Raw genomic sequence first — 12,540 nt, forward strand, 5'->3', positions numbered from 1 at the left:
TGGAGAATGCGTTAATCGTGCTGCTGCTGCTGCTACTACCACTTCCACTTCCCCCATTGGCTGTGCAGTGCAGCATTTGTGTGGCAGTTGCACCCTTAGTACAGTGTTTCATACATCTTACGTTTTTAAGTTACAGTGGGAATTTTACTCATGAAATTTAATTAATGTTGGCAACATTTTGTAGTCCCTATTCTCATTTTGAGTTTCGTGAATGTTAGATGAATCAAGTGAGGCAGTGCTTCATAGCATCTTCTTCTGTCAATCATTTATTACATACATTTCCAGCATGTACATTATCACTTATTTCATCTTAATATTGTTCATATACTGATCATTAAAAATAAATCTGGATATATACCCAGCTTATTATTTATGGTTTGCCATTATTTCCATAATTTGATGTTTTGGGTGCATTAACATTGCCATACAAATGTTGGCAGACCATTTGATTATCAGGTGCATCCTGTATTTTCCAGATTTTTCACTTCATTTTTTTGGATTAAATGAAAATTCTACATTAGTGGTAATAGTGTACATTTTAGAGTAAGAGGCCGACATTTCACAGAGCCTGTACTGTATTTTTTGTTTTCAAATACAAACAAGCTATTTTTATTTCATATTCAGTATGAAAGCATTCTTTTTATCTTAACAGCAGTAATTGGAAATTTTCAATATTTATTTTTAATATCAATTTGTCTGAAATGCTTTATAGTTTTAATTTGTTGTTCTCACTGGAACTTACGATAATTTATATGTATTTTTTGGTAGTAATGAAGTCCTAGTAGTTTGCCCATTTGAGGGTTATGTTACTCCAGCAGATAGAATGTTGGCATCAATTACTTGGTTGGTACACATGTAAATGAACTGGTCCCAGTAATGTATTCTGCAGTTGGCAGCGTTCATGTAAGTGTACACCTTTATAAATGAGATGAAAGTACGAGGTTCAAGCAGAATTTCAAATGCAGACAGCAGAAATACTTTGTTACCTTACTTTCAATGAAATGGCTTTCTGCGATAAAATTGTGACTCGTATGGCAAATGTGAATTTAATTAGAACCCGATTTCACTCTTTCTTATTGTTTAAGATTAGGAACTAATATCTGATGTCTCAGAACTTCAGCTTCCACAGATAAATGTACAAAGATTTGTTTTTAAGAAATTCAATAATTTTCATTTGTGTTAATTACTTTCATCCCCTACACTTGCTAGTACTGAACATTTAGATGCTATAAAACGTAAAAGGCATATACTTTGGTGATTGTGGAATATTTAATACCAGTATAATGGTGATCCATGGCCGTTGCGGAGTTGGTGCAGGTTATGTTATCATGCCTTTTATACTAAATTAAGTTATCCTAACCTAAGAATGAAGGCATTAATAAGCTTTTGTGTAAGACTGAAAACAGTCTTGGGCTGTGACTTTCTGGAGACCCATGTTGTGATCACTTTTAACCGTACTCTTTGTGTAACCACGAAATTAAAGGAAAATTTTCTCGCATGGAGAGTTTCATATAATATGTACCTGGAATATTCCATGTTTGGAGATTAATTTACAAAATTTAATTTTAGTAAATGTGTTGTAACGGATCTGACCGTCGCCTTGCGTGGGGATTACACAGGTTTGAATCGCAAGTGTCTCTGTCTTGTCAGGGTAGTGAGCACAGGCGTGTCAGCGCCAGACCAACCCGACACTCAGGGTGTTTGTGACCTGTGTATGTGCCGAGCCATTATGACATTAAAATTTCAGTTTGTTTTATTTGTCTTAATGTGTCTGGCATTCTGAGTTTTTTTCCTGCAAATGAAGTTCCAGGTGTTTTGTTGAAATATAATGATTTCTTTGAGCTGTGCATTTTAGCCTTGTATCAGAGTATTGTGGAAAGCCATTTCAAGGTGTGCATTGTTAGTAGTTAACTTTCATGTGTGTGGTGTTGTAATGCAGAATCTTCACGGGACCCAAGCCCGAAGACTTCTCGAGCCATTTCAACAGACGATATGAAGAAGACGCTGCCGGTTATAACCGAGACGTGCGAACAGGAGAAACAAGTGTTGGCACTGAGTGACAACAATGAGATGGTGCAGTTTCCTCCTGTTGTCTCGACAAATGGGACGAACAAGGGTGCCAACCACACCTATTGCTTTCCAATCCCACAGACAAACATTGCCACAACGAAGTCAAATGGCTACCTGCTGGCTGAAACAACTCTCAACTCCTCAAATAACAAGGTAGTATTGTATAACTTGCAAGCGTGGATTACGTTTATTAGTTCACCGACGACGAATGTTGTATTTGCGTGTGGACAGTAGAGTTTTACAAAACCTTTAGAATGTAAATGAATTACGCTGGGCAGATGTAGGATAAATTGGAGAAGAGTACACATATTGGATTATGCATATTCTTCATTATTTTATGTACCTCGTTTGTTATTACAAAGGTAATCACATTATACTTTTTTACGCTCCTGACTCAGAAATTATTTTTCCATGTACTTAACGAATTGTTCACAAAACTGAAGTATGTTTCTAATAGAATTTTTAAAATCTTGTTGAAATTTGTGGTTTATTCCACATACTTTTTCTGATGAAGCACTTTTGAGAAAATTGAAGTTTGCTTTGAGCTCTGATGTTAAGTAAGTGTTGTATTTGTCTGATATGGATCAAAATGGATTCTTGCTTACACATTTTATGCAGACTTTCATTATCAGAATTTAATAAAAATGTGTTCATTAGTTCTGAAGATGCAACATGCATGTAGGCAGACATACCGCTTCGTGCTGTAGTGACGCAGTCGGTGTGCTTAAAGTGTTGATGACGTTTACTTTTGTTTGTCAGGACTCTGCCTCTTCCATTGATGCTGAGAATCTGATAATGTCCATGCCTGGAAATGGCAGTGTGCAGCCACAGAAGCAGCAGCTTCTCCCTGATCCGCTGCGGCCGGGAAGTGGCCAGGTTACGCCTGTGCTTGGTAAGGCTTTTGGCGTTCACCATGTTGTGAATGTTTCCATTTGTGTGTGGAGTAATTACCACGTTATTTCTTGGATGCTGTATTTGAGATTTGAAGTTCTTGTGACATTGAAATTGGGGTCTGTGGCCTTCTGGGTTTGTGTTTTTTGTAGGTGGTGACCTACGTTTTGGAGGATGATGTCACTAACATTTTCATATAACTCTGAGGACCACACTTTACCCTGTTTGTTTACTTTTTTTGTAAGAATATGTGAACACTGACCTGCGTATAATTTTGGATTTAAAATGTGTTGCTCAGTTTTGCCAGCAAAATCCACCGAAGTATACCGATACTGTGCTTCCATCATACCAGCTGTTTTAAACGTGTGTATCTTCAGTGAATGTGTTTAATACTGCTTAAATGCTGGTGCTGTAGTGGGTGTAGGTTGGCTTTTGGTGCACAAAAAAGTGTGCGTTGAATCCATTGAAGTCGTTTGTGTATTTGGTCAAGTATTCAGTACGGAATATTTGAGTCCTGTTTCAGGCAGATTTTCGCTCAGTAATGAGGCCTCTTTCTTGCAGGTCTCTCCCCTAATAGTAGTGCAGTGCCTCTAATTAAAGAACGTGTAAGAGATGACAAGTTTGATCCTGAAGCAGCTGCTTCAAAAATAGAGGAGGTAGAGAAGGAAGACCCTCCAGAGGTTGCAAAACTGTTTTCCTTCCTGCAGATCTTGACTGCCACCTTTGGATCATTTGCGCATGGAGGAAATGATGTCAGGTATTACTTTCAGTTGACCTGCATGACTGAACTTTTTGCCATGATAATAAAGTGCGTTGTTAATAACCCTAAACATGCCTCACTGATTAAGCCTCGGAAGAGATCAGGTGAGGAACGTGTGGTCAGGCATTTTCTGTATCTAATCCTGGAATTTGTAATCCATATTAAGATGTTTTTTTAATATTTGATCAGGTGTTTGTGGTGAACATTGCAAGCACCTTTTCAGATTTATTTAAACATTCTTAATTTAATTTATAAATTTATTGGTAGTCACAAATCATAGTGGTACATTTGTGAGTTTGTAGTTGTCAGTGATTTTTTATGGGATCAGACATGGTACAAATCGTGGTGTTAACTGGAACAGTTGCAATATTTTCGTGATCAGTATCAAGTCAAGGAAAGAATTTTTATTCCAAATAAAATAATGTGCCACCATTCCAGTAGTACAACAGATTATCATAATCAAGTGGTTCACACCCAAGACATCCTGGGATGAAATCTCTTTCTGTCACATAATTTTGAGTTTATTATTCACTTCTTTTTATTCTTCCCATCATGTGATGAAGTTGAAAGTATTCAATAAATGAAGAATAAATAAATAAAAAAACTTGTCCAGTATGTGGTAGCCCCGAGAGGTTCCTCTGTTCTTTTCTGTGATCCATTGTGTTTTGAGGTGACTGTTTTGTCTGTGGTTGCAGCAATGCTATTGGCCCACTGATAGCGTTGTGGCTGATCTATAAGGAGGGCTCTGTGCAGCAGCAGTCAGAGACGCCCGTCTACATCTTGTTGTACGGGGGCCTCGGCATCTCCATTGGGTTGTGGATGTGGGGCCGCAGGGTGATTCAGACAATAGGAGAGGATCTCACGAAGATCACATCTTCCACGTGAGTCAGTTAACATGTAGATAAATGGTGAGGATGCGCGAACATATGGTGTCCAGATTCTGCACAAACTGCGGAGCGTCTCTTGGAATGTATTTTGGCTTAATAAGATTCTATGTCTCTCTATAATTTTGACTGCCCAATTATTGTTTGTGTTTTTTATACATATTTTATAATGTTTATTCATAGTGGAGTTATGTCTACTGTCTGTCCATGTTTCATTTCCAAAACAACTCATTCGTCAGTTAATTAAGTTTATTTTATATTTGAGGTCATTGTGGTCTCCTGGTTTTGTCACCATGTTCAAATCCATACGACCAACATGGATGTCTTCACCACTAAGAAACTCGGATCTCATACAAGGAGGGATGGTTGTGATGTTTCACCACGCAACACTTCAGTAAAGACAGCCAGTGCCCTGTCTCACAGTGAGACAGGTGACTTCTGAATACGTTGTCTAAGCAGCTTGGTGATGCTCACCATAAAGACAGTATTTCCAAAACTGACAGATTGTAGTTATACTGATTCGAGTAAATGTCAACATTGCGGCGATGTTTCTCGTTTCAGAGGGTTCACAATAGAGATAGGTGCCGCATTCACAGTCCTGCTGGCCTCAAAAATTGGCATTCCCATCAGCACAACGCACTGCAAGGTTGGATCTGTAGTGTTTGTGGGCTGGGCCAGTTCTTCCAAACAAGGAGTTGACTGGAAACTCTTCAGGTACTAAAAGCAGATGAGTAATTGATATTCTGAAACTTTTCTTACTTCTTGTAGTCCAGTGGGGGAGGTTAGTTCATCTCTAACCTGAAATTAGTGACATTGAAAGCATTCTGACTAAAGATCTGTTGTCTCACATGATACATGATGTCTGTCCACAGCTTCTCCACTGTTCAGTGTTTCATTCTCTTTGTACCATCTTCACCATTATTTTTTAGGTCCCTGTTCTCTTCCCATAACCTGCTTTTCTGCCACATGATGACATCCATGTGAGAGTGTGATCTCAGGAATGGCGTTCATGTTTGTGTGTGTTATGATCTGATCCTTCAGGCCATTAAAATATGTAGCCTTGACAAGTTCTTTTAATCCTTGTTTTGTGTTTGTGTAGAGCATTACGTTAATACGGAGTGTGTTTTTGTTTTTGAGGAGAAATATAAAGAGTAAAGAAGTCTTATGCTCCTACTTCAACTGCGTTTCTTATTTTCAGTCATGTTGCATCTTTCACTGAGTTGAAATCGGCATATTAGAAGACCAGTTTGTAGCGCATAGAAACTACATGTTATACTAAAGCCATGTGACAATTTTTTATTCTTTTTCAAATATTATGTTGAATGCTGTCCACTGTCTGAGGCATATCCGCTGTATCTCATTCAAAAGGACCGTGTCCAGATAATAATGGCCACATGATTCTGTGTGTGTGCATGTGAGAGGTTCAAAACTGTCAATGTTTCTTACTGTTGATTTTTTCCCCTAAGGAACATCATTTTTGCATGGGTGGTAACAGTGCCAATTGCTGCTGGACTCAGCGCTCTCACGATGGTCATACTGAGAGCCGTTGCCCTCTAGGCCTGCCTCAGCCTTGGCTGAGAGACTGAAGCAAAGGTAACGCTCTTAGTACGCATCATGTGTCATCGTTCATCACGTTGTAATAATAGTAGTTAAGTTGAATGCATCAGCAGCAGTCCGAGAGGCTTTGGGGGGGAGGGGGGGGGGTGAAAGCAATACTGCCCTAACAAACCGAGTTAGTGCTTGCTTGTTGGGATGGTTTCACGTGCACAGGTATTGATTAAAACAACTTCCACCATATGTTGCTTGTTTCTTTGCGCTGCTGTCATGTGAGTGATGTTTGTGTTTCCAGTGTGCGGTGAATGATGACTCAATTTTTGTCAGTGATTATTTTGAAATGGCGGCTTCCGTGAAGGAGCAAGTGTGATCCAAAAATGGTCACCTTTTTTTATTTTGCATTAAAATTTTTATAGCCACGTGTTTTTATGAGTGCATCCTGAAGCGATTATGTGTTGGAGGGCAGGTGATGAGGTAACAGAATACATTCTTGGTACTGGTGCTATAACAGTTATTTAAATAAATACAATATTTGTTATGAATGTGCACATAAGGATGGGTCAATACCCTCTGAATTCTTGCCTGCCACACGGTTGGGAGCACGGGCTGAAGAGAGGCATGTCGTCTTAACCTTTGGGCCACTATGTTTAATATTGTATAGCTGCACCATTTTGACTGTTATTGTGTAAGTCATTCTCTTTTTCTATTTAAATTTTGGTGTGCAATGTCTTACTAGCTTCAGTTTGCTATTCACCCTGACCTTAAGACATGTTACTTCTCACATTGGCAGTTCCAGCCTTCCATATGTTTCTGTGTAAAAAAGTTAATACAGTGTTTTCAGAGGGCTAGTCTGTTTCTGTCATCTGTCGGGTGAAACTGTACATGATTCAGAGACCCAGAACGTGTACTTTGACTGAAGTGAGTGGACAGACAAATTTATGGATTAGCTATGTGTACAGAACATTGCACACAGCGTGAAACTTTTATGTCGTTTCCCCATTCACGCCTTGCGTGATATGTCGGACATGTCGCGGCCCCATCGTCCCTTTCTGTTTCTGCTAGAAATGTTAAGACATCAGGCACTTTGCCTTTTTATTATGGATGCCTTGACTTGTAAAAAGATGATGTGCGTAACTCACTGGCAACTTCTGCCATCTGTAGTAATTTTGTATCGTCTGAATCATATAAGTGATACGTCATCTGTTATGTTAGCAAAGATAATTTCTGGCAGCAGATTCTGAGTGAAACGAGTCTTCCCGTTATCTTCGCATAATTTCCGAAACAACGCAATCTGAAGTGACCCAAAAAATTGCCGTAAAGAAATTATGCCTGAGCATCCTCCTTTTTTTTTTTTTTGATCAGTGCACAATGCTCTGAACCTGTGCTCCTTGCCAGCAGTTAATGGGTTAAGACCTCATATCGTTCATATGAAACATTTTTTAGTTTGGGTGTGTAACAATAAAAGAAAAATGCTTGCCCTTTTGCATGTAAGGGATTGAACTTAAGACAGGCCAGAATGACATTTGCCGCTTGCTTTTAATGTAAACTTCATGTTTATGAATGTCATGCGTTCAGAAGTGTCATTATGGCAAGCAGAAATTACGTCCTGGTAGGCGTGTGCCAGATGTGAGGCATTAAGTGAAGCTGTTCTTTTCTTAAATTTTCTGCTGCTGCTGAAATGAGAGGACTTGAAGTGAGATGCAATAGTTTTGTTTTGAGGCCCAGAGTTTATATCTAGAAGCAGATTTTTGTGTGTTTGGTCCATTCCCCCTGGCAATGCAGATATCTTGGCCTTCCTAGAGTCTGATCAGATGCCAATATCTCGCACCGTCTTCCCCTTGGTGCTCCCCTGTTGGTAGGATTTTGTCATGTCATTCAGGTGTGTAGTGTAGTTAATTATTCGTTTTGTGGAGACATTCTCAGCTTTTACATGATGTCTCTGTTTTTTGGGGAAGTAAGGCACAACACTGCAGTTGAAATCTGTCCTCAACACACGGTACTGATTTTACTGCTCTGTGATATGAGTGTGCCGATGTTGACGAACTTCCTATTTCTTTACATTCGATGAACATCTCATTTTGCTGCGGCAGAAATCTTCCTTCCCTTTGTATGGTGACCCAAATTTGTTGCCTGGCTTGATCGACACTTTGTCTCTCATTGCTTTCCATGTCCCCTGAAACTACCGTGTTTTATCGTGCGATCATTCGTATGTTGATGTCAGTTTATCTTGCCCACAACATGTCGTGTGGAACTGAGAAATGGCGTTGTGTTATTTTAGTTTGAACATTGTGTAAATGTGAAAGAAGGCATGACAAAGAATTGTAAGCGGGAGAACTGGGTTCAGTCTGTGGCTGAGATGACATCTTATCAAAAACAGATGTGCTACTCATGTAGTTTAGATGGTTTGAATGAATGGAGGGTTTGACGGGCTCCTCTGAGATGGCAGTGGTCTAGTTTTTGTAGGGAGCAACAAGATTGCACGCTGCTGTTGCATGTATGTGTCTTGAGCAGTCGGCATCGCTCGAGGAGTATCGTATCAAGAGAGTGAATTAGATTTCCTGCAGAGGAATTCGTAAAGTCTGCTGTGCTTTTCGTTGCTCTCCTGTTGACAAATGTTGGTGTGTGTAACCGCAAGACTGTAGGCCAGGCTTTGTTACAATATTGTAGACAGCCCGATGATCTGTTAACTGTTTCCATTTCCACTACGAAGCTATTTGAATGTTTTAGTGTCATGGGAGGTTTAGCCATGTGCGACATGCAAACATGCCTGAACATCTAAATCAAGGCATATTTGTACTTTTTTTAAGGAAACAATTTTTTTTATAAACAATATGCATTTCAGGGCATATAAAGTACTTTCATCTTTGTTATTTTGTAAATTTATTTTTTAATACATATAGCGCACAATGAAGTTATCTCGTCCAAAATTTATATTCCTATTAATTTGTAGTCATGTTTAATTATGTCTACGCAGTTTCTGATTACTTCGGGTTTAAACGTCTTGAAAATAGGTTAGTATAAACTATTTACTGACATGAGATTTGGTTATAACTGTTTCTTGCTTACTATGTAGAACTGGCCAAGAACAGAAGAACGTGATGTAAGAGCAGTGGAAGTGCTGTTAAGAAAACTGAAACTGTCTGTTCATTGTGATTAATCCACACAATGGACTTTGAAATAATTTTGTGAAACGAGGTCTTGCAAGTCACTGTATGCGCGCTGTTTCTGATTTTCCACCAACAAGAGTTGTGAACTACAGTAGCCGAGTCGTGCTATAAAGCCAGCAGCAAAGGGAAAATACGCGACACTTTCTGTCTGATAGGAAGTCATGAACCGCAAGTACAAAATCTACTTGCGTATCGAGCAAACAGTAACGATTTGAGTTTCCTGGTCACCTGACATGTCAGTCTGCATTTCCTACCGCTCACTGCAGTTTTGGCCAGTCGTACCTGCCATTTTGTATGATAGCTGTTCAAGAGAGAAAGTTTTTCATAAGAAGGAAATGCAGATGCAAAATTTCTTACATTTGCATGAGGTTATAGTAATCTTTTAGTTGCTGTAAGTGATGTGCCAGTTGTAACCAGGTTTTAAGTCATGTTTTCGAGGTTTTCTTTCGTTGGTTCAAGTTGTAACAGTATTTTGGATTGTGCCCATACATATGTAATTAGCAATATGAAAACAGTGACAGTAACTTGTATGTTAAATGTGCATATTTTACTACATGGTCCAGTGGTGTGTACATAGAGCAGAGAGATGTGGGGATAATTCTGATGAATTGGTCCTGTCCTCGCCGTTGTGAAAAATAAAACATTAGTTGCTCATTATAAGTGTTTGAATGGTAATACAGTAAAATACCTGCACAGCATCTGTCACAGGAAAATGGTGGTTCAATCATACTGTATTAATGTCTAAGTACTGTGTACTTTTCAGCCTATCTTTGTACATTTTTAATTCCTGCCTGCCTTCAGCATTGCCAGTATTATGGCCACGTGAACGCAAGTGACTAGCAATATTTAATGTATGGTTCTGAAATTTTAAAGATGGCTGTCTTCTGGGTTCTGGTAGAAGTTTACTGACATTTCAGAGGTATTTGATAACCTCGCATCAACAGGGTGGCGATGGAGGTAGGAAGTACCTCTGAAAAGTCCATAAACTTCTGCACTAGAACCTAGAACACGGCTCTCCTCATGCTTGCTGCCGTCAGAACCTGAAATCTTGAAATTTTGTGTGTTGATATATCTTTGAAACATACGTAACCTCTTCTCCTTGTACAATGTAAAACAATGGCTGCCATGCAAAGTCTACAGTTGGATTTTACTTTGATAAAGGTATAAAATGAATGGATGATTATTTGCTGAGTATGTGAGGTGTCGCGGGCTGGAACATTTATCCAAGGTACGTGCTTTCTGTCTTAAAATAGTTGATATACGGTAAGTGACGGATATTTGGTGCTGTTACCTGAGATTTCTTGTTGTGCGGATGTTTTATTGTATTATCGTCGTAACTATGTGCTCGAATGTTACGCTACTTTAGCAATTTCTTAAATGTTTATGAACCAGACCTGGTTTTACTGAAAGATGATATTGAAATAATTAAGTACTTAAAAGAAGGACGTCTGGTTAGTGCAGAAAACTGTTTGTTAGTGCTTAAGAAAGAATTTTTTTAAATGAAATGTTGAAGCATTTGGCCTTACAGTTATGTATTATATGTCTGTGCAAAAAAATATTTACAACCTTGAGTCTCTATTACTTATTGTTACAGTATTTTAAATATGTCAATTGGTCTCCCCATTCCCAGAATAAAATGTGGAAATTACATTTTGCCTCTATGATTGTTCTTAGCCTGTCCCACACTATCCTCCTGGGTGACAGCGCCTTTCTTTTTTAAGGATTGCTGCTCTACCCTTGGTCGTACTTGTGACGGCATAATGCGTGAGAGACTGTTACTTTATTGGCGAATGATTTATCTCTCGTCTCGAAAAAGGAGACGGGGTTGTGAATTTAGTGTCCGGTTATCCTCGAGAAGAAGTGATACACTCCCAGGTCTCCTGATTTGATGTGTGCTGCAGTGTGACGTTCAGAGGTAGTGTCACGGCTCCTCAGAGGTACTGTCAAGATTCCGAGTCGCTCGTCCTGTTGCCGGGTACATTTGATGCAGATGGATGTGTGAAATGGGTAGCTTCTAATTGAGCTCACATTACTGTTCTCTGTTTAATTACTGTTTGTACATTTACATTTACGTTCAATCACCTGGCATGTCACATGTTCTGCCATTTTTTTTTTGCAACAGGATTACAGCTTTAATAAGACCGGCAAAATGTATATTAAAATTCCAGAGGTGCTCCTTATGCCACATCACAGGTGAAGAAGTCAGCAGGGCACCAAAGGGAATGGCAAATCCATCAATGGTATCAAAGGAACAGCCAGACCCAAGGTTGTTGCTGTATCGGGGTGATTAAAGGTGTGGCTGACAGATGGTGTTTGTTTCTTACGCTGGAGTGTAAAGGAACACTTCCTTCCGTTCATCCACTTTGGTTACATTTTGTAGGAATCTGCTCTCTCCGAGATTGTTAATAGAGTATACACGTATATAAAAGATCTTGAATATTTACAAATTTAGCATTGATTTCTAAGATTTGAGGTTTCCGCAGCGGTGAGTATGAAGATTCCTGTCTTCTGGGTTGCGCTGTGTAGTCTGGTCGATGTTAGCTAACAGACTACACAGCGCAACAACCCAGAAGACAGGAATTTAGCATTGATTTTCTTGCCTCGTTCCCTTAAAACCGGATTCTAGGTTTTGAAGAAAGGTTGTTCAGATGTGATACTAAAATGCTGCTGTTTTAAGCCACGTGTGAAATTGGTACCTAACCTGACATTTTTTCTGGCTTTTACAGAGCTCGTCCTTGTAACATGTTTTTTTGTTGATGAGAGGATACTTAACGTTGATGTGTATATAGCAAAGTGTGCATATATGGTGTCAATTTTCTGTTCCTCGTTTAGGCTCAAATTTGGAATTAGCCTCGTATGTCGGCAGAAAGAAGTGACTGACGACTCTTCTCAGCAGTTGGGCTTAAGGTGAGTCGCTTTGATTGATTGAGTAATACAAAGTTGTTCTCGAACTGAAGTTGGTAACAAAGATTGTTGTCACTACAACACTTCTTGTGTTTGTTGGTTTCATTGGAGGCGTCATAAGCAGAAAGGTTAATTGTAAAATATATTTGATATGAAAAGTTTTTTTGTATATATTTCTATCGTGTGTGCGTCTCGATGTGTCACCTGAGCTCAGAAATTGGTGTTCTTGTGCAGTTCAGTTTATAATTCACATGGTTCCTTGAAAGTTCACTTTGTCATTAGATTTTTTGAGGTTGTGTATCAGCTGGAG

General features: G+C 39.1%; 1 protein-coding gene across 4 annotated transcripts in view; it reads left to right on the plus strand.

Annotated features, from left to right (window-relative positions):
• Positions 1–11,798, plus strand: part of NaPi-III (Na[+]-dependent inorganic phosphate cotransporter type III) — a 42,036-nt gene extending 30,238 nt beyond the window's left edge. For 2 of the 4 annotated variants that reach the window (XM_087345987.1, XM_087345988.1), the window contains 6 exons: positions 1,940–2,223; positions 2,830–2,962; positions 3,523–3,718; positions 4,417–4,602; positions 5,167–5,319; positions 6,072–10,974. In XM_087345987.1, coding sequence (XP_087202113.1) covers positions 1,940–2,223; positions 2,830–2,962; positions 3,523–3,718; positions 4,417–4,602; positions 5,167–5,319; positions 6,072–6,162 — 1,043 coding nt within the window. In that variant the 3' untranslated portion in view covers positions 6,163–10,974. Of the gene's footprint in view, positions 1–1,939; positions 2,224–2,829; positions 2,963–3,522; positions 3,719–4,416; positions 4,603–5,166; positions 5,320–6,071; positions 10,975–11,494 lie in introns of those variants that run through there. The other 2 variants (XM_022074397.2, XM_022074396.2) reach the window with 2 other exon arrangements.
• The last annotated feature ends 742 nt before the right edge of the window (positions 11,799–12,540 follow it).

Source organism: Zootermopsis nevadensis, unplaced genomic scaffold (assembly GCF_977971745.1).
Source record: "Zootermopsis nevadensis isolate Lab colony 2312 unplaced genomic scaffold, Znev_1.0 Znev_ptg000010l, whole genome shotgun sequence".
Taxonomy (NCBI): Eukaryota; Metazoa; Arthropoda; class Insecta; order Blattodea; family Termopsidae; genus Zootermopsis; species Zootermopsis nevadensis.